The sequence below is a fragment of the Diprion similis genome, chromosome 8 (assembly GCF_021155765.1).
Source record: "Diprion similis isolate iyDipSimi1 chromosome 8, iyDipSimi1.1, whole genome shotgun sequence".
Taxonomy (NCBI): domain Eukaryota; kingdom Metazoa; phylum Arthropoda; class Insecta; order Hymenoptera; family Diprionidae; genus Diprion; species Diprion similis.
The window spans coordinates 6,875,388-6,902,079 of NC_060112.1; the positions used below are offsets into that span (position 1 = coordinate 6,875,388).

At 36.0% G+C, this 26,692-nt stretch overlaps 3 protein-coding genes across 10 annotated transcripts; 1 reads left to right on the forward strand and 2 right to left on the reverse strand.

Annotated features, from left to right (window-relative positions):
• Positions 1 to 67: 67 nt before the first annotated feature.
• On the reverse strand, positions 68 to 5,439 carry LOC124410009 (wolframin). 2 transcript variants are annotated; one of them, XM_046888091.1, is made up of 6 exons: positions 5,318 to 5,439; positions 4,356 to 4,460; positions 3,961 to 4,177; positions 3,654 to 3,883; positions 2,353 to 3,560; positions 68 to 2,269 (listed from the first exon to the last, which is right to left on the reverse strand). In XM_046888091.1, exons 1-6 carry the CDS (start codon positions 5,373 to 5,375, stop codon positions 1,478 to 1,480), a joined length of 2,610 nt encoding a protein of 869 aa, XP_046744047.1. In that variant the 5' UTR covers positions 5,376 to 5,439; the 3' UTR covers positions 68 to 1,477. The 2 variants fall into 2 exon arrangements, with proteins under 2 accessions (XP_046744047.1, XP_046744046.1); XM_046888090.1 differs by having other exon boundaries at positions 3,648 to 3,883.
• An 878-nt stretch (positions 5,440 to 6,317) lies between these two features.
• Positions 6,318 to 15,458, reverse strand: LOC124410010 (epsilon-sarcoglycan). 7 transcript variants are annotated; one of them, XM_046888093.1, is made up of 12 exons: positions 14,324 to 14,634; positions 14,283 to 14,291; positions 13,659 to 13,811; positions 13,194 to 13,333; positions 12,891 to 13,066; positions 12,678 to 12,779; positions 12,069 to 12,243; positions 11,641 to 11,885; positions 8,734 to 8,805; positions 7,764 to 7,910; positions 6,510 to 6,578; positions 6,318 to 6,393 (listed from the first exon to the last, which is right to left on the reverse strand). In XM_046888093.1, the coding sequence occupies exons 3-12, from the start codon at positions 13,786 to 13,788 to the stop codon at positions 6,369 to 6,371; spliced, it is 1,281 nt and encodes a 426-aa protein (XP_046744049.1). In that variant the 5' UTR covers positions 13,789 to 13,811; positions 14,283 to 14,291; positions 14,324 to 14,634; the 3' UTR covers positions 6,318 to 6,368. The 7 variants fall into 7 exon arrangements, with proteins under 7 accessions (XP_046744049.1, XP_046744050.1, XP_046744051.1 ...); XM_046888094.1 differs by lacking the exons at positions 14,283 to 14,291; positions 14,324 to 14,634 and adding an exon at positions 15,327 to 15,458; XM_046888095.1 differs by lacking the exons at positions 14,283 to 14,291; positions 14,324 to 14,634 and adding an exon at positions 14,660 to 14,862.
• A 190-nt stretch (positions 15,459 to 15,648) lies between these two features.
• On the forward strand, positions 15,649 to 24,671 carry LOC124410008. The gene is made up of 11 exons (XM_046888088.1): positions 15,649 to 16,414; positions 17,589 to 17,630; positions 18,756 to 18,856; positions 19,320 to 19,407; positions 19,509 to 19,572; positions 19,663 to 19,883; positions 20,145 to 20,285; positions 20,371 to 20,532; positions 20,674 to 20,859; positions 20,992 to 21,057; positions 22,486 to 24,671. The coding sequence occupies exons 1-11, from the start codon at positions 16,355 to 16,357 to the stop codon at positions 24,181 to 24,183; spliced, it is 2,829 nt and encodes a 942-aa protein (XP_046744044.1). The 5' UTR covers positions 15,649 to 16,354; the 3' UTR covers positions 24,184 to 24,671.
• Positions 24,672 to 26,692: the final 2,021 nt, after the last annotated feature.

A 26,692-nucleotide genomic window follows, 5' to 3' on the forward strand; every position in this document is an offset into this window, starting at 1 on the left:
ACATACATTCTAAAATATACATATATTACAAGGTTTTGTTACCTTATTTTGCTTGCTTTTTTTCTCTCGATCTAATCACAATATTCTTTCTTTAATCTACATCTAAGAAATATAAGGTTCCTATGGTAACATACGATTATATCTATATTTATACATACATAATATAGTGTGTATACATATTTTTTTTGTATTTTTCAATCTGTATAAATATATTTTTTGAACCTTTTTGTGGTACCGAGTATTCGTTAAAACGCGACCACACTAAGCTTGTGTAGAATTTTTGATAATACGCATTAAAGCTAGTAACGCGATACTTGGTACAATTTTGAAATGGAAAAAAACAGATACGAATAGAAAAAGAAAAAACATTGGTATGCTAGTCATGAATGGATGATTTTATCTCTTATATTTTAGATAGCGATTCTATGTATAATTACGTTTATTCATGCCCCTAAGAAAACTTAGTGTTTAACATTTACAAGGACCACCAGTTTGGTGTCCCCGTTCAAATTCGTTGTAATTCATGCATGTTATAGAACGGTGAAAATTAAATGAGACATATTTTTTTTCATTGGTGCAAAAACGGTTTAAAGGGATGATAAAGACCCCCAAAGAAGGGGGCCTAACGGGATGATTCTTGATTCGCTTGATGTATTTGAATGAAACCAACACTGAAATGTTTCTATTGATGAATGAAAGATTGCAGCGTTGACTTCATTCAACTACATCAAACTGTTCTATCCGAAACTGAGAAACCAACCCATTCGGTGCCATTTTGCCACCAATAAAAAAAAAGACCTGACTTTTAATTTTCAATTTCCTACAACATAGATGAGTTGTGAAAAAATTGAAGAGGGCCATCAAACCGATGTTCCTTGTTAGTATGATAAATTTTATCTCAAAGCTATTGTAAATTTGGCAATGACTATATTTACCGGACATTTGTAAATATAAGGGTGATTTAATGTAAACATTACTTTTAATGCGTATGTGTAGATACATACATACATTCATTGCCGAAAACTATAGGTACATTGTTCTCTCATCGTAATTCGTCATGGTCGTTTGTTTTAGAATTAACAACAACAGTATTTGGTCCATGCGAGGAATAGGGAAGTGATTAATTTCAATCCCGAAGTTACTGGCCCGTAAATCGAAGACAATAGCACTAACTAACATGAGTATGTAATCACGAATGTGAAAAGATGGTTCCTCCAATTGTTGAACTATTATCATTGTAGCATTTCTATCTCTTATCTTTCATATTTTTATCCATTCTGGCAAACAAGGTCATGTATATTTACTTATTTTTGTACTTGATAGTATGCTAAATTTTATTCCTTTTTGAAAATTTATAGCACCATCTTACAGCTTTTGTAATATAATGAGACTGCACGAATTCAATGATTGACGAGTTGAACAGAGACTAGAGCGAGGTGCCATTTTTTATGTGTTTGATTTTTTGTCATTATATCTTTTACTTAAAAATGACCAACGGATTCAATAAGAAATTCAGCACGGATTTAACACCAAGATAAATGTCTTTCATTACAGATGTAAATGTTACCTGATATCTGTATCGTCTAAACGATTTTAACTTTGTCGTGTGACAAACATGACAGCCAACTTCTTCCAATTGTAAATGGGGCCGGTTTCCACCAAGCAAAGATTCACCCTCAAATTCAGTGTTGGTCAGCTTACCAACAAACCATATTTTATCACCGGAGTAAATGTTCAGGCTAAAGTTAGTGAAGGAATGATCGGCAATCAGAATTAGCTCGCCATTGCTGCCCCAAATACCGCTTTTTATTTTTACTGAGATCTCAAATTCATATTTATTCCATGCGGACAAGTGACATTTGTTTCGTCTTTTCTGAATATTTAACATAGTCCTGCAGTTTTGTTTCCTCAACTCGTCACCCGAGGTACAATTATCTTCGTAAGCTTCTCCATAAGAACAAGTTAAGGGTATTCTTATCGCATCTGGTAACTTGTTGAATACTTTTCCAAGATCGTTTTTTATAGATCTGAGTTTTACTTTTGTCACATATCCCTCCCACGACACAGAGACACCTTCCAAATGTGCACATTTCACTTGTACCTGTGCCAGCGACGACGTCTCTTCCCAAGCTGGCTGGTGACAATAGTTCTGATACTGTTCCCATGACAATGTCGGCATCGCTTCGTACATGGCTGATTCCAGCTCACGTTTGTTACCCGCAAGAATTGACCAACCAAGCCATAGTCCAGCGGCGATTCCCATTGTGATCTGAAAAATTGTTAAAGAAACGATGAAATCTGCTTGTGACGACAAACGAGGGTAAGGGTGAGTAGCTTTCCAGAATTTCATACCTGTGTAACAGTCATGATTTTGTTGTATCGCTGACTTCGTGTTTTCTTGACATACCACGATATTAGAAATGGCAGTATTCCTAGAACGGCGGTGATCCCTGCTCTCAGCAGAAGATCACTTTCCGGTAGATACTTCGCTGCCGCAATGATTGGCAGAGCAATCGACGCGATTCCTGCGATAGGAAGAAAGAGAACCATCCCGACTATCGCCAGAGCTCCTCTGATCAAACCGTACCAAGTTGCACCTTGGGAACTGAGTATGGCGATTTGCCACCAGCTGAGTGTGACGCAGTGAGGAATAAGTGTTTTGTATGTACCACGCCAGCTGTCCCTGGCTGCCATTTTGGCAAACACAGCAGGAATCAAGAGATAAAACACAGCACGAAAGTTCAGGCAAAATTCGATGCCATTTCCCACGACATATGACGCGAAAGTCGGTACTCGTATGTCAATGAATCTCCAACCTTGAGCAACGACCATGTCAGTTTCATATGGATATTTAGCCAGGACGTGTACAGCAAAGCTGAAGAGCGCCAGGAAGTCCGGAAACCTTGAACTATCTTTCCACATGAAGTTCAAGAGCGTTGTTAGCGTCAGTACAAATGCTATAATGGTGAATTCCGACTGCGGTGTCCATTGCTGGGCTATGATGGGATAAATCATGAGATTTGTCAGCAGTGCTAGGAAGAAGTGACCGTAGGGTTTCAAATTGTTGCGGCAGTACTGATACTCTGCTTCTTCCGGATTCAAGTTGCCTCCCGAGTAACTGAGAAACAAACCCGACCAGATTCGGAAATCGGTCAACTCTCGTTTTGTTTGCAACATTTGAAACGTCGCTACGACCATAACGACAAATGACAAATAGTACAGTGTCATGGGTATAAAAAGTATCAAGCTTTCGGTACCAAACAAGGAATAAAGCAGAAGTAACAACAGCGTGTGAATGTTGGAAGTGAAGAATATCTTTTTGAATATTGGAGTTCCTCTGCGGCCGAGCAACTGAACTAGCCATATGTAAAGCCTCTTAAGCGAAGCCAATGGATGCAACAGAGGTCTTTGCAGCAGCGGAATCGTGTCTAAAGCTATTTGCGAAGGTTCGACCAAACATATGACTCGAGAAACGATTGGAAGCGATCCGCGAGCATAACTTGCAGCGGCTGAGACCAACGCTGCTTCAGTTAGCTTCTCTCCTTGATGCTCGGACCAATCTGTGGATGAAAAGAAAATGAGAGTCGTAATTGCAAAACTTGAATTTGATGCGGGTCCTGAGATAGAAATTCAAGATAAATTGTTACAGGTACCTGGCATCGAATCTGAGGATCTTTCTCCTTCTTTGACCGGCAAAGGATCGTCCGGAAATTCATCCCTTGGAGACGAATCGCCAAAGCTGTCTCCCAGTGATTTTTGTACATTGATGAACGATGATTCATTGGAACTAGAACAGCTTGCTCTGTTTGTTGAGGGAAAGGCTACGTCTCGCATTCTCCTTTGCAGTTGTTCTGTAGTGATGAATTCCTCGCCATTGGATAAACTGTTGAAGAAGAGAGGTGATATATTTTATTTTTTTCTGCCAAACTCAAGTTAGCACTAGCACAATTTCTCGTTTACCTCGTAAACATTTCCCTAGCTGCCCTTCTGGCGAGTTTTTCATCCTGTGACATGTCCAGGCAACTCTTAACATCGTAATAATTGTGCTCTGTGATTCCCTTGCCTGTGGCTAAACATTTCCTCAGAATATCGGTCGCTTCCAAGTTTCCCTGTTCTGAAGCTTTGGTGAGCCAATAAACTCCCAATTTTGCATTCTCCTCTTTGTCGACATCCAGTTCTGGGGGCAAAATATGACATAAAGTATAGTTGTAATCAAGATTTTCCATTAATAACAAATGAAAAAACTACTACTGGAGTTGTGTTGTTTTGAGCAAGAGGAACTAGGAAAAATGAACAAAAAACCCTACACTAAAGTTGTCTCATCGAACAGAACATCTTTAAATTTTAAAACTCACCGCAGCGTTCCTCCAAGAGTTGCTTAGCGAGAACAACTTGGGACTCTGGACATCCATCCTCTGCCAACTGGGAGCGTAATCTTCGAAGAGAACCTCGTGGGCCATCTGAAAAGTACAGAGGAGTAAGTAACCTTCGGAAGAATATCTTTAGGTACCTTTAACTAGTTTAAAACGAGTTAAAAAAGCAACCCAGATAACTACGCTGAAATAAAATAGGCTGCCAAACAGCCATTGATATTTTCCCGTTATTATTACTGATTGTAGTCCAAAAGAAATTTAACGAAATTGTATTCAAAGTTTCTTTTTTCTCAAACATTGGAACTCTGGAGGCCCGTCTGGCGTTTTGTCATCATCACAGTATTGATCAAACAACATCGCTTAAAGTTAGATATATTAGCAGATTATCTTCGATATTATAAAATGAGAAGAATTAATGAAATGTTGTTACAGAGCCACGAGGATGTAGCATTATATTCGCATCAGTACTCGATGAGTGAAATATCAAAGTAACAACAGAGGTCAGAATTTCATGTAGCCGAATGACTTAACATGCATATGTGCGTGCCTGTTTATTGGTGCTCAAACTATTGTCGAATTCAATTATCCTCGCTATGTTATTGTTTAGATCGATTAAAAAGATACAACAATGCTGCTTTACCAACTTGCTTGTATTACAAGTATGTATCTGGTGCTCACAAATTTACATATAGCAGTTTGAATTCGAATAATCTGTAGAGAGTTTTTACCTGAAATATAGCATAGGTGTATTTGTGTCTTTTTTTTTTTTTTATCATTTCATTTCATTTTATGTCTAAACATATAACAGTTGCGATATAAACAGTCTAAATGCAGCTCTGCTGCTGCCGCATACAAACGCACGGAACCAACCACACAGATGCATGTAATTCATCATATTTTAGTTATAAATACGACGGGACGCGGTATTTCATGCGTCTTATTACCGTGGAGGGTCCACTGCTTTCTTCCAGATCTTCCGGACATCGGAACGACTCCTGCCATCCGCTTCTATCGTTCGAAACGCCGGGAAATGTCTTGATTCAACTGTCAATGCAGCGTTGAAATTCGCCTACTTGCTGGCTTGCTGCCGTGGGAAAACGAACGCTTTCGCGACCTGCTGCAGCGGCTGACTGACGTCTCAGACTGAAAACATTGGTTGAGTGGTGTGGCGACGTGGAGGGAGGAAATATCTCGTTGAATAGGCCGGTAAGTCAGAGAATTGCAGAACTACTACTCTGTATAAAGGTCACGTCTTGAGAATCTTTCGAAACTCGTTAAAATTTCATGTTTCCAAAATTGACGGTATTACGGCACTTACAGTGCTGTTTGACTGTTCAAACTAATTCCATACTCCATGAACGTGACGTAAATATAATATTTCGGGTTGGATTATTACTTGCGATTTATTGGGGCAGACCAGTCAGTTATACGTGTGTTATACATGGTCAGTATGCATACTACATAGTTAGATAATCGCTTCACAATGATTTACGTTTCACTTTCTAAATACAGCATTAGATGTATTTTATACATAGATGTTTATACATGTATATGATCTATGCGGTGTTTTTTTTCACTTGTATTGGAAATCTCATGTATTATATATGGTTACATACTATAACAATAAGACAATCTACATAAACACTTCTCCAAGCAATTATGGGAGTTACAAAAGGGCACCAATTTGACAAAATAATCATTTTGATCTACTAGACAATTTCTACGTAATAGCAGTATTAATCGGTACTACGGCATTACAATAACTGCTGGTATTACAAGTAAGTGATATAAAATGCGGTACATGTAGGTTCTTAGGCCTATTAATCATAGAAAGCGAATTTCGGAGCCAGTTAATTTAATGGTTGTGCGGAACTTTAGACAGTTGGAAATGATGTTTCGTACTAATCCCACTGTCTGTAGAGTTTGAATTTGATGTTGTTTCTTTTCTTTCTTCACTCTTCAGCAATACCACATCACTGCCGGCTCCTCGTGTAGTCAGAAATCAGCTCGGTTTCCACCTCTGGATGTATAGCGTTCCGATTATGATACAGCGATACGTAGAGTCAAAATAAAACATAAACAATTTCATTATTCACATATCTATCATCAATCACGGTATGTTTCAATTATACTAACACGTTATTCGATCCCATGTATGGCGGCGGATTCGGTCGTACATAAGGATTTGTACGCTCGGTGGTCGTCCTGGAAAAGAGAATAAATTTGAAAACTCAAAGTTCCCACATATTCACTAAAAATTAGCGATTTGCACTTCCTCCGTTGTGTACTCTATTTTCAAAATAAGCCATACTTAAGGACCCGGAAAAATATCAGAATGCAATTTCATGCTCAAGTTTAGAGAAATATATGTTTTAGGATTCTTTTGTTCGCTCAATGAATTCATATTTGTCGTGGATAATTCGGAATTCGGAATAACGGAGAGTGCGAGAAAAATGCGATCAAATTTTCAAAATCATTTAATTATGTGGCCGCTTTTTCCAGACTTTTCCTTGAAAGGACGCAACAAGTCGGCTCCTTTGCTCGTTTAGAACCGACAGCGGGGGGCTGTAAAACCGGCTACAATCCAGTCAGAATTCTCTCTGACGTAAACTTGGGTCATAGCTCACGGTTGTATCTAAAGGATAATCTCTCAAGTTCTGTATAAAACATGTGGACGCATTTCTATGCGTGTATTGTTGCTACGTTTATTTTGTATCTGTTATATTCCACTTCGTTAAAAATTCGTTGAGAAAAAAAATTAGACGCGCGTTATATAATAAAAGTAAGAAAACGGACTAATTGTTAGCAATGAGTTTCGAATATTCACAAGTCCGATTTTGTTAAATGAATGAACAAAATCTGTGGGTTGTAATTTTATAAAATAATTATTGCGAAAAGAAAATCGAAAAACGTAAACGAGTAAAATCGATCGTCAATTCTATTTGGGAACCACTGTTGAAGGGAGCTTGAGCACTGTATTCCCACAGTAGAATAACGAACGCTCTCGAGATGCCGAAATTCCTAGAAAAGGAACGTAACGAGTTGTTCTTTTCATCTCACAAAACGTCCCCCGCCCACGTGAGGGTATAATAACGGCATTTCAACCGCTAGAACAGTTTCAGAGTTTCAACTTTCAACTTTGAAGAATCCCGCTACGTGGGCAGTCCTTCTGTTATTACTGTATTTTTTTTTTTTTTTAATCAATAATACCGAAATTCGGCAATTTCGAAAACGAAATTAGACTTACAAAAATGCATCGTGAAAAAAAAAATTTTTGTACTCCTATTGTAAGCGAAGCCGATTCATTTAGATCTGAAGGGAAAACTGCGTCGACTGACGATGGGGTGAAAAATAATGGTTCATTTATTATCATCTCGTTATTTTTTATACCTTGGACCACGCGTCAAGGAGTCGCTGGGACTCGACGGCTGTGCTGACAAAGATCTCAGAGTGCCTCTCTGGGACGAAGCATACTGCACCATTTGAACTTCGGAACCATTTCCGAGTCCTTCGACGGGAGTGGGTTCTCTTTTAGGACTGAAAAAATTATTCAGGTAATTTTTGCTTGCTCTCTTTCAATTTCAGAAAATCGTTGAATAATTATTGATGCTATGTGTGTTTTCAAATTGAAACATCGTATGTTGAGATTCGACAAATATGGCGCCGAAAAGAGAGTTTTCAAACAACCATCATCATTTTACAAGTTAATCGTGCGGATATACGGCCACAGAAAACTGCATGCAAACTGTCAAGTTCATGTTTTGAAATTTTTAATTAAGGCGGGGTAAAAGATAGGATGAAGAACGGCTTATAAAATTAAATACGACGCTCATGTTTTCACCGGAAGATGGCGACTGCCGATATTGTATCGGATCCCAACGTGTTTAAACCTCTTTGCACCTTACCTTCGTTCGGTTAAAGAGAAAGCAGGAGTAAATCCAGCACAATTCGAATACTTCCAACCGTGCGTCGTTAAGATAAAACACATTTGTTAATTGTTATGATAACAATATTTCAGATACGTATAATTAGGACCGCTGCACGTGTCATATGCCTCTCTCACACGGAAATAGTGAGAACTGTTTAGGATTCAAAATGTAAGCGGGATCGCCACTTTGTTCGTGATTTGAACACGAAGAACAGAAATCCTATTTGCGATGCGAACCACCTGTGTGTCAGATTAATAAACAAAAAGAGAACGAAATATTGTATTATACTATAATAAAAGGAAGTGTATAATAAAAACCAAATATTGGTTAGATAAACTGAATATAAATAGGGAATAATAATTAAATAAGCATTAAGCATATGATGACACAAATAATACAAACGTAAAACAAAATCGAATCAATTTTTTTACCTTGCCGCCTGTTTCCGATCGGTGAAAACGTTAAACAACTCGTGAAAATAACTATGTGACTCGGGATCAATTCTATAAGAAAATAATGAACAAATTAATTTCAAATAATACAGTATTACATAACATTGGGCGTCAAGTAAATTGCATCCATTTAAGACAAATAATGTAAATACCTATTTGTTCTGTATTATAAAATGAATCGCGAATGTTTACAGATTACCCAGAGCCTAGTGTATACGAGTATTTTTTGAGGTGTTCCGCTGGACTATTTCATACTTTACAAGCAAGCGCCGAAAACTTGGCAGAACTATTTGGAATTGATAATAATTAACTGATGATATAACACGCGACATTATTTTTCCGTTATTTCGTAAAAATTACGCAAGTATATGTAAATTAACAGATAAATAATAATAGAATGCGGTCAGCAGCAACACGCGTCACAAAGTTACTGCATATGCGTCGGTGTATGAATAATGTTTAACTATACATATAATAGACGTAATTTTCGCGCTGTGAAATAAGCGTAACAACAGTATATATAATAAAATATTGGTACAATTAAATAATAATAATATTATCGAGACAAGTGATGTATAGAATGCGTGTATTAAATACGCGGCATATGTAAAAGAAACCGCAGTAATAATCACATCTGTGTTATAACAGCCGCAAGGCGCCCGTGTGTGTAAGTTCGAGCCCTCAAAATCAAAAGTGACGACAGCTTTGGCCGTTAATTACGTCAAACGCGTAATAAGCTGGCGTATAAAGGCTCGCGCACATTTGTGCTCGTTTACTTTTCTGCCGTTTGATCATAATTTATCACGAATTTCCGGACTACCTGCGTATACCGATAAATTAAAAATCTCTTCGTCTGAACCGGCAGCGGGTGTTTAATATCTGCAGGTTGCTGATAACCGAACTACTTATATTCGACGAAATATCTGCCTCATCATCCTTCGAATACTCTTAAAAATTCGCCGCTAGTCAAAACCGCGAGTGTGGGTGAGAGCCTTAAGAAGTCTGGTTAAAAGAAAAACGCGGCGAAAACCACCGAAGCAATTAGTGCCAACTATATGCACACAGGTCGGATAATGGATATACTTATAATGCAATTAGTAGTGTAATATTATAATTAGACTGGGTTTTTAACAACATTATCATATATGCGGTGACAATAACCGCATAAAGCCGTTTTACCAGCGCTCTCTAGCACCTTTTTCTTATAAGCTTAATTTCGTTTCCTCTGTAATACGTACATCGTATTGAGATTTATAATAACAATTCCAGATGACAATACGCTGTTCAAAGGGGTAAATATTCAACTCGATTGAGGTCTGTCGTATTTAAAAGTATGTACATTTTTTATTACGCTAATTATTATTATTGTTGTTGTTGTTGTTGTTGTTATTATTATTACTATTACTTTTTTTATTACGTTGATATATTTTGCGGAGGTCACGATATTTTAAGAACGGCTGAACCGGTTTAGTACAGATTTGGAGACAGTATTCTTAGGTAGTTCATACTCGTTACTATGATCCGATTTATTTTTCCTAACCAACTGATGACCATTCTAAATTGGAATTCGTTTTTGTTCGATTAACAAGGGAAAATGCGATAGTTAGAAAAATCGGTATCGTCGCAAAGAGAATAATTTATTCAAGAATATTGTCTCCGAATTTGAAGTAAGCCGGTTAAGTGGTTTTAGATGTATCGTAGGCACCGAAAAATACGTCACCGTGCGAAGAAAATACGTAATCGAAGCTGAATCTACATACTTTCGGAAAAAACAACTCGAATTGAGTAGAGCAATCGGTTGTTTAGATGTAAATTTCCAAAATTCGCTCACTCTTTAAGCCGTCTATAATAGTCGTGATGTAATTTCCTTAATTTCTTTTTCTCTAAAATTCGTGACGATTGTAATGTAATCATTATTACACGCTATTTAATATAACATAATAACAAATTATACACAAACAAGGTGCAATTCATACATGCACATGCGTCGATTTTAACATACAGGGTATACACCTACACATATTTAATCGTTCAACCGCATATGATAAAAGTTGTGCGTCAGAATACTAATCTTACGTGCGTGAGCTGTTATCACGCGTGCGTCATTATATTAATTTATAAAAAAAATGTTTCAAATATCTACATCAGAGTTGCACGTGATGTATTTATATTTATATTTCTTTGGGCGTATGATTGCGGACGGTTTTAGAATCTCGCGATGATCGATTTTGTCTATATTCTAAACGCGATCGATATAATATTGTAATTGCAGGGTAAGCACAATTATAAGTAGGCGAATGAAAGACAGAAAATGTAATAAGAAAATTACGATCAAACGTGGCAGTTGCTTCCGTATTTATCAACACGTGTCATACGAAAAATAATATACATATATAATAAGTGCAGAAAAAACTACCTGACAAAAATTAAAACGAGGAAGGAAATACGTATCCACATAGTCAAATTTTCCTCCTACGTGACCGCTTTTGCCGTATACCAAGACCTACGAGTACATATGACTGGAATTCATTTCCTCAAAGAGCATTCACTTGTCTGTGAATGATGAAACAAAGAATACTTAATTATACTGTGCATGTTCTTCTATTTATACCGATGAGATTGTACAGTAATCAATAATTTAAGTGCGTTCTGCTAAGAATTCATCAATCAATTGGTCGAATGGAGGACAGAAGAGGAAAGTAATTTCGGTTAAGGAAACCAATCGATCATGATCACTAAGCTTCAACCACCAAGTTGAAAATCCAACTCTTGTAGCTTCAATTCGATTCAACGATTGTCAAACAAATTGGTGAATCTAATTCTACGCTAGATTCTGGCTCGGATAAATCAGAATGGTGAAATTTAGCGCAAAACTTGTACGCTCACCCTTTATCATGGTGAAAGCACAGTGTGGCTGAGAGGAAGCCAACCAAAACAAATAGCAGAGCGGCAGGAATAAGAACGGTAGTTGCCATCTCTTTGAAATAACTTCTGGTCGGTGTACCAGCTTTCGTAGGCCGCGCCCAACGCCATTCGGTGTGCCCAGATAGTCCTGAAGACGGTAATCTGGTCACGTCCATGTTAGGGTCTCGTCTCGCACTCTCCGTATGATGACTGTGATGCTCTTCAATCTGTTAATTATTGCAGCATATCTTTTCATCATGAAATTACATGTAACTTACTTAGGTGTAAAATTTGTGCATTGTTTGTATTGTTCCAAAAGTTATGTAATAGCTCAGTTTGTTAGCTTTACAGTTGAAGGAAATGGTGAATTAATGATTCAGATAATCAGACAAGTGATTGTTGAAACGAACCAACTTGAAGGAACACCAATCAAGAATGAATCCTCTCGATCGAAAGTATCTCTCAACACTTGTACGTTTATAGTATCGAGGGCAAGGCAATACTTTTTGTAGTGGTTTCACTTCTTCCTGTAAGCTAAGCATATCTTGAGAGAACGAAGCCGAGCTGCCAAGCCGTATGACCACTCTGAAAGGCGAGAGTAACGATGATAAGCAATCGTTGGAATGAAACAGCCGAGTAACATACAACTCATTTCGTTTATACACATAGCCACAATTAGATTACAGCTTCGAAATAGCATTCAAGGAATCATTGTTGAACCTTCGTCATTTTTTATTCATGGACAAAAACATGACGCGTCACAGACTCAGTGACACTTATTCAATTCAATGAAACTTAATCGCATGTCATTATGACGATATAGAAAGTGTCTCATGCGGTCGCTGATATGTGTCATCCTTAGATGTGCACAAAAATAGCAATATCTCTTAAATAGTGTTAAATGCTACATGATTAATCAGTCTCGTATTTGTAGAAACGAATGTTGTTTTTGATGAAAAAAAAAACCAAAGGCATTCGCCAATTATGAGAAAGAATAAAGACATAAGAACGTGCCTTACCCCTCGCCTTCTTCTGGTTTCAGTGGTAATCGTGCTCCCATTTCGATCGCAGATGCCAAAAATGTTACGTAGAGATCCGAAGCATCTTTCCATAAGTCGTTTCTGTTCCATAAAAAGATCAGTTTGATGTAATGATTGATATGTCTATCTCTATGGTCTGTTTTAGCTCAATCCACATTATAAATAAACTTTTGCCTTAAGAATTCGCATTACTTGAATATATCCAGTAACTGGTCGATCCGAGTTACGTTGAACATGTCGTCGACGTTAAGATTATCAATTTTTAGTCTGACCTCATTTTTGGCAGGATTTACTTTCTTTAGGACATTGAAGTCCAAGATCTTATGTCTGGTTTCGTAATTGTTCTTATTCAAAGCAACAACTTCTAGCTGCAAATTAAAATAATAGTTACGTTAATGACGTTACCATGTGTCGTTTAAATGTGATTACAAAGCAAAATTTTGGCTATAAATTAATTGTCACATGTTTAATTACAATTCAAGTGTAATAAATCACCGTTAAATTATCTTGCTCGGATGGCGCGACTCCGTATAAGTAACCACTTTGGTTTTTCTTACTGTACGTGTAATGTATCCATGGAGGCAGATCTGGAGCGTTCAATAATGACGGTTTGTACAAGAATTGGTCGTGTCGTTCTGGAAATCAAATTACTCCGTTATTCAAATATCTTTTACATATAAACATATCATATATTTAGTAGTACACAATCAAAATGAAGAAATGATTTCATTTGCGGTATCTATTGCTGAAATGCGATTTTTTAGAAAGATTGTGTAACAGAATTGAAAATTAAAGTCACAGTTTTTATTTGTGTCGATTTTAGATCCAAATGAGATATGAAAACAATTATTTTTGTTCTCATCTTCTGCAAAGTGTGGTTTCCATGTTTAAAAGAAATAAAATAACATGTTAGTTGCTACATTTCTTTCGATCCCTAAGTTTTTTGTTTTTCTTATTTACCATCGATTCTCCAGTTGAATGTTTCCGGAGTTATAGACAGGATGAAAAGTTTGGAAACTTGGATATCCTCGGCATGTGCGAAAGATATCAACGCTGAGCCAAATATAATGTAGATATAGTTGGAGAACATAATGATTGTTGAAAACTTTCTTCCTGAAATAAAATAATCGAAATAACAATAATAATCCTACCACACTTTCAAGATTTTTAAAAATAGAGGCATCGTGGGATTTTATTTTATCATATTCAAGCATTCGTCAACAATAATACCATGCAATTAAGTTTCGAAAATGTTTCGGTGTTTGCATTGCATTATTTAAAATTCTTTTCATCAAACATCCGGCAGGAAAGTACTTTGAATTAAAGAAAATTATTTTTGTAATCTGAGTTTTTGATTAGTGCTTGTTTTTTTTTTTTTTTCTCTCTACTAATACACGAAAATTTCGGTCGATTGAAACATACAATATATTGAATTCAATTTTGAAATACGCGGTAAATTTAATTCGAATCGTGACCGTGATCAGCTAAACGTCGTGGTTAAATGATTACTCAGTTCTGTATACAAATTTATCATACTACTTTCTTGCGGTTCTCTGGATGCGGTTCGAGTATATACGCACTTACTACGTTATTACGTTCATGCATACGTATTTATTATGTTATTACGTGCATGCGAGACAGCTGCAAGTATATACGTATGATGTATGTATATACATAAATATATACTACATAAATGTGAGCATGCGAAGGAAGATTTTCGACGCTAGTAATCACTTTGTAAATCTGAAGCTGGAGCGCCGTTTTTTTTCTCCATTCTCGCGGGGTAGATCTAATTGTAAGCGTGTAGAGAATATTTCACGTGTGTACTCAGGCGCCCGCGTTTATCGTGCTAATTCGTTTAAGAACACGATGCAAACCGTTTCATTGCACGGCTATAGACTTACGCGCAATATATGCATACATAAATAAATGCGTACGAGAACGGGTGTGAACGTGCGAACCTTTATTTCAGCGGAGAAAATTGATCCCTGACCGAGCGCAGCACTAACAACTACGAGCCTATTTATACGTATATCAGTGTCCTCGTCAATTTCCAAAACACACACGCGAGCCTCTAAAAATGCAATAAAATGACAGCCAAGCAGACGACAGATTCTCAAACGCGCGTGTGCGAGGATTCAGATAATAGCTGTGGGAATGTCCCCGAGCGTTTTGCGAAGTTCGAATGTCTGCTTTTGACATACTTCGTTCGACGTAACTTTTAGTTCCTTCGGCTCTACGGTTTTTGAAGAAGGAAAATTGCCGGTCTTTTTATCGCATTTTAATTATCTGATTTGCGTATAATTTCAACTGTTTCCTCCGTTTGAATCGTGGGTGCTTCCTAAATTACCGACTGAGATTCTACCCTCATTACAGTTTTCTCAAATTATTCAATAACCCACTGTAAAATCGTTTGCAACTTTCGCAGTGGACTTATTTACAAATAACGTAAAATCGGGAAAAACGTAGACAGTTCCGAGAAACATAGTACAACTCGATATTCCATTTAACGAGAAATGGATCTTGAATTAGGCGCGAAAAAGCAGAAGGAACGGCGCTGCGGTAGTTCGAAGTTGGTCGTTGACTCGGCAAAGCTCTTCAACTCCTCAACGTTCAACACATGCGTACCTTACAATACACGCAGTCTCGATGAGGTTGCAGATGAAGCTGTATAGTTCCTGACAGAATATAACAACGTCGAACAGGATATACGTCGACGTAGTTGGCGCGTGTTTTGCGCATTCGGATCACCACTTCCTATACAACCTATTGACGTCTTTGGTGGGCGTGGTTTTCGGGAACCTACATACATGCACAGGCGCAGGCGGGGATTTTTTCGCGGGTGTATGTGCGTCGGTATACACGGCGAGAGATTGGAGGGATATATTTACACCACATATCTCTCTCCTTTTTCTCCCCCTCCGCCCCTCCGTTCGTCAACTCGGTAGTCAGTCAGTCAGTCCGTCCGTCAGTCGGTCGTTTGATCGCTCTTAAAACGCAAGCTGAAAACCCCGCGTTACCTAATTAATAATAAAATGTCTAATTGCAGTACGCTTTCAGATGCCACCGATTATCGGTGTCCGTTGTCCCAAGGATTATATCGCCACGGGGGTTGATTCGATCGGAGTCACCCGATATAAAACGAGTGTTTTTTCACAACAATCAACGTCGTTACGACGACAGCGTCGTCCGACGAAGCGACGGGGTTGCAGCCGCGAGTCTTCTCCACCCCGATCATTGTTCACAGCCCCTCTTCATTTTTCACGACAATTATCTTCACCGTCCTCGTTGTAGATTAGAAATAAACAGTGCCGTGTCAGTGCTAAATAATACTAAGGGCTCGTCGTGGGTGCGAGTGGCAATTATTTTATTGTCACATCTATGTGCTTGTGATGTGCGGATGTTTCCTCCGATTCGTCCGGGTGTGGAAACAACATTAGCAGACGAAATCTGATTGCACAAGGTGTGCGATAGAAATTTGAGTGAGAATAAGAGAATTGAACTGAAATTTTAACGTGCTTCAAGAAATCGGCAAGAAGAAAACCGAGGATATAATCATCGGGGATTTCCTTCTTCTTTATCCCCCACTTTCACATCGTGTCGTCAATTCTCGGTGGACAATATCATCCTAGATCAAGTTTCCAAGAATCGTAGAGATGGCAGGTTATGTTCCGGTACTACTAATTACAGCCAACGTCGGCAGTATATTCGAAGAGGTATAGTAGTTAGTTTTTTTTTTTGTTTTTTGGCGCTTTTTTCCCCCGATTCAATTACTTGGTTGAATAACGCTTTGAAACTGAATCCATTTCTCAGTTTTCTCACTTCTGATTCTACTTCCTTATTTCCTTTATTTGTTTTGCTCGGGTATTCAATTTATCCCTTTCATCTATCTGTACTATAATTGAATGATGTCATTTCGTTTCAAATGAGAACATTTTTTACTTTTTTATTTTTTTTTTCTTCCTTCTTCAACAATTCAACACAAGGCAACATTGTATTATATGGTTCATACGTAGTTTCATTATTGTTATTCTTCTGCAAACATATAATACAATTATGTGTGTGCGGTATAAATTTTTCTGGCACACATTGTAAATCAATGGAGGACTTACATATTTGTTATTTATACCTTTTTTTAACGGGTATGCATTTTTTTCTTTCTCTCTGTGTAACGTCTGAACTTTTGCACTACAGATGTTTACGCTTTGCATTCTTTTTTCTTCTACTACGTTTTTTTGTACCATCGATGATTATAGGAAAGTTGCAAAAAATTATCGTGACTAAGCTGATCCCTGCCAGAAATTAAGCTGGGCTAATCACATAAGCCTAAATCAATTAATGACTAAATTTAAAAATAGTTTTCACAGATATGATCTACGCATATCAGAATCAAGTGCGTAATTGTTTGTCAATTTGAAAAATGATATATCGTATTTGCACCACTGCTATTATAAAGTTTCCCAAAAAGTTAATTGCCCGTTTAAGGTGGATAAAATAGTGTATTTACCTTGGTCGGGGATATGTCTGTAAACAGAGACGCATGTATGAAATCTCATAGGCATTTACCACTAAATTTGAAGGCAAGGATTTGTTAATTATAAGTTTTAATAATCATTGAAAATGTTGGGAGAAATATTGCTTCAGCAATGGTTAATTTAAATTTATGCTCAAATCTTGGATCACATTGATTTAAGTTTGACTCTTGCGCCAATTCATAGTTTTCTTTTATTATCGAACGTACAGAAAATATTCTTGATGCATTAGAACGTTATGAGTGTAAAGTCTGATATTTAATTATCGTTTAATTCGGTAATCGTCATCATTGCTCAACCAACAACAAAGACAAGAATTGAAAATGTGTGAAACATTGGCTTTGGTTTTGTTTTTCAGCCTGGTGTAATGCTCAATGTATGGACGGAAGAATTTCTGGCCGTGAGTATATTTTGACTTCTCAATTAATCTCCTAGGGCTAATAATAATAATTGCACACTGTCTAATCCTCCTTCTTCTTTTTCTTCTTCATTTTTTATCTTCTTCATGCGTTCGTTTTTCTTCTCTTCACATGTGGTATGAGGCATTTCGATTATTGCATAGTTTTAAGTTACTTGATATCTATTTGAACTTGAAAAAGACTTTAGCAATCATTGGACCAGCCACCTCTGGTTTCTGGGACAAATACAATCGAACAACTCCTGGTATAAAAAGCTTATCAAAGTGTATAGCTACTTGAATCATTGAAGCAGTGTTCCTTTTTACTTTTTTGTCTCACACAAATGAAAGTATTTACTAGGAAGTATGATGAAACAGTCTATTGCATTTCAGGCAGTTACTTGCTTGCAGTGACTCAAAATTCTCCACATTTGTAGAGATCATTTCCGGACCGGAATTATCATGAATCAACTGATTCATAATTATACGTCTCTGACAAATTTTATCAGTACTTGGTTTTTTCTGCCACTTTTCTTGGAAATTCCAGCAGAACCGCTTCCGAGCTGACTTTGACAAATAGGGAAAGAACAGATTTTGTCGAATCACAGTTATTTTTCAGAAATACTTATTCTTTAAATCAACATCGGTGATACAAGAATGATCAGTAAGTAAAAATGGATAGACAAAGTTTCGTACATGAGACTGGTTTTTTTTTATACTTGTTAAAATAATGAATTTTATTATCAGTGTTTTGCCAATTTGTCAAAGTTGCAATTCGTCAAAATTTTACCTTGGTCCCACTTGATTCACTTTGAGAAAATTGTATTTTATTTTATCTCGTTTTCCGCCTTTTAACGATCAAAGTCATTAACTAGCGTTTGGGAAAACCTCATGAACTGAAAACAACTATGCCGGAGAACTTATCAAAGTCAAAGAGGCTCATGCCAGATGAAAGAAATTCTATATTAGCCAGTGTAAAACAGTCAGGGTTGTAACCAAGATAAATTTCTTAAAAAAAAATCGTAGCTAATTATTAAGTATAGATTAAAATCACTTTTTAGATTTCATATCGCATATCCTGCAAACGTCACAGATTGATATTTAACAAACTGTATTGAAATTTTGTAGACAATAGCAAGATTAGATCCAAAGTTCATAGCGCTTCACTGCCAGGAAGTGGGTGGAAAAAACTACGAGCAGAGCATGAGGCACGTCGAATATTTCGTTAGGTAAGTCATCAGAAAGGTATGAAAATGCTCGATAGAATAGATACAAACAGTTTTACTACTCGACATTGTAATCATAGTAGGAATTAAATATATTATGTTATGTAAATTCTCTCAGGTCGTGTTGTAAGGTTTCTTCTAGTATATTCAATTAAGAATTTAAAACTTTGCTCCACTTCTGCAACACCAGTTCAAAACTTGATAAATTTCACTCATAATTTAAGATAATCGGAATTATCCAGAAGTGGCAGCAGCATCGATTTTTCATAGTAATCAGCTAGTCACACTAAGTCAAATAAAGAGGGTAAATAAAAGGACACGGTGAACCAGATAGCAAAGCAGTTATTTCGTCACATTAACAGTGCTGAAGAAGTATGTCACAATGAGGAAAATTTTGATTTACTGCACCCATAAATCACTGTGGAATGTCATTCTAATTTTGTTATCTATGCTCTGTTTTAATCAGATTGTTGATGTCCTCGGAAGAATTAAGGCTGTTTGACAAAGTGAGGGTTTTTCTTGATGAAGATTTTTCATCCGCTGAACACTTCACCGTACGTGTATAAATTTTTCCCTGTTTTCAATTTAGGCTTTAGCCAAATCTCAACATTTATTCTTTTTGCCACTTATTCTGATACCTGTCTGTTTTTTGCAGGCACTGGGAAATTTCTATTTTATACATGAATCTTTGAAAGATGTACTATTGTGGGATTTTAAAGGTAACGATTTAAAAATTTTAAATTGCCTGGTGCTTAGTTCAAGTTTAAATTAACCAACAATATGTTGACAAATATTTATCATCATTTTAGAATCAAGTTTTTCACCGGTAAGCGGAAAAGATGTACATTCTGGCAACATTGAGGCCGTCACAACCAAAGAAAAGGCAAAGTTCCCTCAAGACTTTTTTCCAGAATGTAAGTGGTCCAGAAAAGGTTTCCTGAGAACCCGATGGAGTATCAATGGAACGGTTTTTGATCTCATAAACATTCACTTGTTTCACGACGCCAGTAATTTTGTGGCAATGGAAACGGTAAATAAATTAATTTTTTTACGCATCATGTTGAAAATTTACAAATTTTTGCAATCCGTAGTTAACGGAATAACAAAATGAACCAAAGAATACACATAGATTGACATTATTTTTAACACAGTTTCTCTGCTATGTCATAAATAAAAGATGCTATTTGCGAATTCAAGTCATGGTTCTTTTTTCGTTTCATTGCTTGTTCGTTTCACAAATCAACAGTTGTTTGTCGCTATCAATCTTAGCTTGTATTTATAACTTTTACAGTTTCCGTCGGTATACAGTAAAACTCGAAGAAGAGCCTTGGAGCACACCCTGGATCGATTTCACAACGATCAGTATCCAAACGTTCCTTACTTCTTATTTGGAGATTTTAATTTTAGGACAGACACCGCTGGTGTAATAAAGGTGAGGACATTTAATGGAAAGTGTAAAAGTGACTGTTCTTTCCTTGTTTTTCCTTTAATCTATTAGTTTGCAAATTCTATTTCAGAAACTTACAGAAGACACTCAAGAGAGCAAACTGCCGAATAAAAATAATTTTTCAAAATTACAATTCCATAATAAAGACGACCATTTGATTCTAACCTTGGGCAAAAAAGAGTTTTCGCATTTCGAGCACCAGGACGTGTTCATGAAAAACAGTGGCCAATGGGTAAGCATTACAAACCTTTATCTGATGAGAAAAAAAATCTTCCCTACTGTACTCTACTATCGTTACTATTTAAAATCTTTACAGTACATGTTGTGTTGTTAAAAATGTCTAAACAAAATCGCTTTGTCTTTGTTTTTACAGCTTCGAGAGTACGACAGAGAGTTAGAAGACTTTGAAGGAAGATTATTAGAATTTCCAATTAATTTTTTACCCAGCTATCCGTTTGAGGAGAATATTGACGAGGGGAGTAATTACATGCAAACTAGAGTTCCGGCATGGTGCGATCGAGTTCTACTAAGTCCGATTGCAAAAACACTGGCCCAAGATGTGAGTTTGAAAGAATTTCTTTTTTCTTCACTCTGCGCCAAAGTACAATTCTTTGCTCTTCAAATCTATCCCTTCAACTTATTAACTATTCCGTTTGAGTATTTTTCTTACTTTTGTTCTCACTTGTACCAGGCGTCCGCATCTGACGCAGTAGAATACGGCATCATTGGTCCAACAACGTGCATGGGTGATCACAAGGTGAGATTATTACTTGTTTCAGTATTGTTTAAATTAAATTTAGCTTACACATATATATATATATATATATACAAACATATTATTTATTTTCAATGCTGGGTTATATTTAGAAGCGATAAAATTCTGTCGATATTATAATATTATCATTTATGCTCACTTCTTAATTCTGATTACAATTAATGATTACGGTGCAGCCTGTTTTTCTGGAGTTTCGAATGACTCTCTAAACACTAAGGTACCTAAAAACTTCTCTGTCTATTTCCCCTCTTCTATTTCCTTTCTCACTCAAGTTTGTTTCATTTTATTTTCTTATTTGTCTATCATTTATTGTTCCGTTTTTCTCTACCACGCTTTTTTCCCCACAATTAAGTATGTTACGTAAACACATTGTAAGTGTATATCATGGGGCTTGCCAGTGTGACACTGTACCTGATTTCTCGAATATTCGTTCTAATTGTGTCTTGTTATTCGCTTACCTTAATTATATGTTTATATATACCTATATACATTTTTTAATCAATTCCGAATTACCTTGGTTTCCTCAATGTCTATTCGGATTCCGAAAAACGTATTTGTAAACGACGCAGAAAAACTTTTGACAATCGCAAAAGAAATAAAAGGTGTGAAAATGAAAATTACACATACTTGAAATAGCATAACAAGAAAATCGGGAATTGAAAATATCCTCATTCAAAGACATTGAAGATTCGAACGGGCTTGTTTGAAATTTAATTTCCTACGTTGAAACTCTTGAATAACAAATCGAGATTAATTTTCGAATACCATTGTGATTCAATTTATTTATAGACATTTCGCACTCTTCAAAAAACAGTGATAACTTCACGAGATACATCGTTTGAATTTTGTAGTCGTTTTTCGATCATTAATCATTACTTTCAAAAAAAAAATCATTGATCTTATCTTTGATCACTAATCAATATCATAGTAAGTGAATCAACTCAATACATAGGTCGCAAAGTCTCACTATTACCACCAAGTCACATATTTATTATAAATCTGATTTACAAAAAGGAAAATTTTTTTCAAATCCCAGGTGATATGTCATCTTATAATACAGGTTTTTTAATTAATTACGTTTCTGTAGTTCGGTAGAAAGATATGAGATTTTCCTTGTCATCTTTTCTGTAAACTCTGCATAGTTTTTTTAATTTTTTTATTCTCAATAAAAAGTAAAAAAATTAAACTTAAAATTGTTGTTATTTCAACTAAAGTAAGATGTAAAAAGAAATACAAGATTTTCATCACTAGTATTACACTTTTATTACATATTACAATAAATAATGGAGAGGTTGACAAAGAAAAGTGCCATGAATCAATAATTACCGACTAATCGATGCGTGTAGCTGGACATTGAACATTGCATTATTTTTTATTCATTTTTTTGTGTTTTTGTTTTCAAATTTCCAGCCTGTCTACCTGAGAATTGTTCTACTATCGGAAGCAGGTACAGTAAACTGTTGCGAATTGGCTAACGCTCCGCAGTATTGCTTCAAAGTACCCGACAGCTACGTCGATAGATTGTCTATGTTGCCTGATTGTCGTAGTTACAACCTTGATAGTAAACAATCGCATATCGACAATTCATCGTCTAACCTTTTGCACGCTGCTACCATTAAGCATGATCCGTACACGCCAGACAGCATGGATAGTCCTAGTCCTTGTGCACTAGTTGTTCCTGGTGAGGCGTTGCCAGACCTTGAATCGCCTGATGATTACAATATGGAAATTGGCTACGATCAGTCCGCGCCTCGATTGTCGACCGCATCTAAGAGGCTGGATACTGCAGTGTCGCCGGCGCTGCTAAAATCCAAGCTTGAGCTTATTGTACAGAGCAAAAGACAACAGCGGGATTGTAACTTCCGAAAGAATGTCGTCCACGTGAAGAAGATTGAGAAAAGTCCAAGTGATTGCGACCTGTACTACGCGTCAACTGTCGAGAAATCTGAAAGTGAAAAACAAAGGGAAGATGAAGAGGATGATAGTGAAATTGGAGCGAGCAAGAATTGGAGCAACAGCGACGTTTCCTGGCAGAGATCTCAATTGTTGACGAGGGCTTGGGTGCAGGGTAAAGAGCATCAAGTTTACGACAATTTTCGGTCAGATGTTAATAATCGCAAATCATTATCTAGCTTGAATTTGTTGGATCTAAAGTATTACGAGGCAGGTACAGATATGGTGATACCGAAAATAGCTATCATAAATGCTAGCAATTTCGAGTCGAACGCAAGTTCGGTTCATATTAACGATGAGAGACACAGCGCGTATTCCGAAGCTAGGCTTAGCACCTATTCGGATAATAGGACAAAAACCATTAGCGGCGAAGCTTCTAGCTTGGAAAAATCCGACGAGATATGCAGTAGGATTTACGATGAAAGTGATTACGACGGAAGAACAAGATTTTGTGATAACGTCAAAGAGAATTTCAACGAAAGAAATTATTCAATCGAGGATTCCAGTATTAACAAGGATAGGGATAAGAAGAGATTAAGTAAAATAAGCATAGATAGCTTAACCGATGACATGAAACTGAAACTGGAAGTCAATTCGTACAAAGATACAAAATCGATAAGTAGAGATAACAATAATAAATACGTATCTAAAGACAAAAATGATGAAACTTTTATTATGGAAGAAAAGTTATCGACTGATGATGACTCGTCGAAAGCTAAACGGTATGAGAAAAATGGAGTGTCATCCGAAGAGGAAAGACTTCTCGTTACGAAAGCGGAAAAGTATAACGTAGAAGAAAAAAACGTGGTCGTAGATAATTTAGATAGTAGCAGTAGTGGTAGTAGTACTAAAGCCAGTGTAATACCAAACATATACGAATCGCAAACAGGCAACACTGCCAATGCGATAAATGATAGTTTAAATACGTACAGTTCGATTAACACAGCATTGCCTAACGAAACTGAGAACGCTTACAAATCGGAAACCCGTAATGAAGTACTGGCATCGTTAAATACAACACGAAGTAACTCGACCCAGAGTCAAGACGGTAATATAAAGCTAGGGTTAACAGCGCGAAAAGTCACTGAGAAATGTAAAAATGATATTGTCAGAGAGAAGGGTAAATGCAGGAGATGTTGCTGCGTCATATCCTGAAGTATACTTTAGCAGTTATTGCGCTAGAATAAAGTGTATTGAAATTTTTATGGCAACAAAATTGGCCTTCTACCGATGCTAAATATGATTCGGGTCAGTTTTGTTTAGTGAAAATGGTTACTCAAAGTCATTCGACAAGATAATATTGTGAAAGCAAATAGTGTTCCTTTCTTATTGCGAAGGTAAAAACGTGCCGCGTTTGTGCAAAACAGTCATAAAATGTTGAAAATTTATATCGTCGGGCTAGTTTTATAGCCTGGAACAAAGTTAGGAAACGTATCGGAGAATTTAAGACTAACTTCTTGTAGTCAACCTGCTGATAAGACATACGTATATGAATTTGCATACGATAATTGTAATGCATAATTTTTGAGTGAATCTTGAAAAACATTGAATTCTGTTAAACTACAGTTGATTGTGTAATTATAGTTTTTCTTCAATTATAATTATAGGCCTTTTAATTAGAATGATTGTTTTTGAAAGAGAATTAATCTTTGAAGATTTTGCCTGCGATAAGTAATTTAAAATATCGATAAGCAGAGAGTACGGTTAAAAGCACATGAAAAAAAAATTAATATATATTAGCTTCAGAGTCACAATGCTTTATAAATTTGTAAAAATACTTCTGCGACTGATCGGATTAATTATAACCCAGTAATTCATTATTGCTACATATTTAGGAATTCGTTATATTCAATTATATAGTACTAATTTATATTTTGTTCTCATACACACATCACTTTTAATAAAGTTTAAGTGCGTGTGTTTGCAATGTACGTATGTTTATTCAGGACTAAATTCGACGTCGCTATTCTCATGTTTCGAATAATTCTTGTAATTTCTCTTTTACACAAACAAAATGCAAAGCTGGGTTAAATCCGTCCGCACATACGTTGAAAATTGCAAATCGGAAAATGCATGATCAACTCTATTTGAAAGTGAAAATGCAAATTCAAGATAATTCCATTTTAATACCGTTATCCAGTCCTGAAAAGAAGTACTTATCGTATGTATAAATATTAAGTCACGGATCAGTTACTTATAGATAACTAGGTTTCTTGTAATTTCTTTGCCTACATGAATGGATGAACCTTGACCACCTTTCAAATCAAAGTATTCGCACCATTTTTTAATTTTACTCTGACATTGAGTCTTATTATCACTTGTATTTTTCAAATAAACTGACATGCATTACATTTTTCCTTACGACTTGCATCTCATGTGCTGCGGGAATTTTGTACATAGTATCAAGATGTATGACCTGTTTTTAATTAAATTATTACTGTCAAGCACAACTAGAACTTGACTCAAACTCGAATCTTTTGTCAGATCGCTCGAATTAATTCGAATTACAAACTTTTATATAAATTTAACCCTAGATGAGATACACGAAACTGTCAAAGATGTGTGCAATATTCTATTCTAAAATCAAAAATATAATTATACACGAGGTAAGCTTTATTCGAATGAGAAAAAAATCACAGATTATGTAAATGTCTTTTTATTTTTATTTATTGAAATCATACGCAGGTTAATCTACATACATATTATACATTTTCAAGTTATATAATATAGGTATAGAGATGCTTAGTGATTTTTATTAATCAAAACTTGTTTGTACGCTAGCATTTAGTACAATTTTATTTAAAGATCTACAATAATTAGATCTGAATTTATGTACAATTAATTATTTTAAACGTCGTAATTCGTTCCTTGGTTCAAAACGTTGTATCTACTGTACATACAGGATGTGAACGACGCATACGTATATTTATACACGTATGTATTATACCTATACCTGTATGTACAATTAAATCGGCGAACGAATGTTCTTTGAACGTTTTCTGCGTTCATTTTTATCGTACCTAATGTATGATGTGCAAAAGAAGAGATAACAATAATAATTCCGCGCTGTCCTTGAGAGAGTATCCTCGCATTTAAATTAAACTGCCAAAGTTCGCATTATATACGATAATTAAACTTCTGTTATATATACTAGGGTGGCCCAAGAAAAACGAATCTTTTTTTTTTTTTGATCTCACATAAAAATATGGTAATTTAATTTATTTTAAAAATGCTTACCATAATTCAGCTCGATTAACAAATCTTTAGAGGTCGTTCAAGATTAAAAATTTTTTTTAAAGTAGTGTAGTTTAGACGTTTTCGAGTGACCTCTGTATATAATTATTAACAAACTGTTTATTTATTTTTTCCTGAAGTTGACATCTTAAAGAATTTCAAATGTAGAAAATAACATGAGAAAAAAATTTATAAAAAAAATTCAATCTTTAATCATTTTGGAAATTCTTAAAAATCTTGAACGACCTCTTAAAATTTTTTGATCGAAGTGATTTTTGGAGAGCATTTTTAAACATATTAAATTGACATATTTTTATGCGCGCTCGAAAAAAAATATTCGTTCTCTTGGCCCACCCTATATATACGTATGCATTATATATTCCTACTGAGAAAAAGGAGATAAAATGCAAAAAGGAACATAAAATTTTAT

Excerpts from the sequence above, each read along its gene's own strand:
- LOC124410009 (XM_046888090.1), bottom strand. The coding sequence starts at position 5,375 with ATGGCAGGAGTCGTTCCGATGTCCGGAAGATCTGGAAGAAAGCAGTGG. Across the intron at positions 4,178-4,355 it reads ACTCTTGGAGGAACGCTGCG|AACTGGATGTCGACAAAGAG; the intron begins GTGAGTTTTAAA and ends TTTTGCCCCCAG. Across the intron at positions 2,270-2,352 it reads AAATCATGACTGTTACACAG|ATCACAATGGGAATCGCCGC; the intron begins GTATGAAATTCT and ends ACAATTTTTCAG.
- LOC124410008 (XM_046888088.1), top strand. The coding sequence starts at position 16,355 with ATGGCAGGTTATGTTCCGGTACTACTAATTACAGCCAACGTCGGCAGT. Across the intron at positions 18,857-19,319 it reads CACGTCGAATATTTCGTTAG|ATTGTTGATGTCCTCGGAAG; the intron begins GTAAGTCATCAG and ends TGTTTTAATCAG. Across the intron at positions 19,408-19,508 it reads CATCCGCTGAACACTTCACC|GCACTGGGAAATTTCTATTT; the intron begins GTACGTGTATAA and ends TGTTTTTTGCAG.
- LOC124410010 (XM_046888092.1), bottom strand. The coding sequence starts at position 14,232 with ATGATAAATTTGTATACAGAACTGA. Across the intron at positions 12,244-12,677 it reads AAACCAGAAGAAGGCGAGGG|AGTGGTCATACGGCTTGGCA; the intron begins GTAAGGCACGTT and ends CTCGCCTTTCAG. Across the intron at positions 8,806-11,640 it reads TGCTTTCACCATGATAAAGG|AATTGATCCCGAGTCACATA; the intron begins GTGAGCGTACAA and ends ATTTTCTTATAG.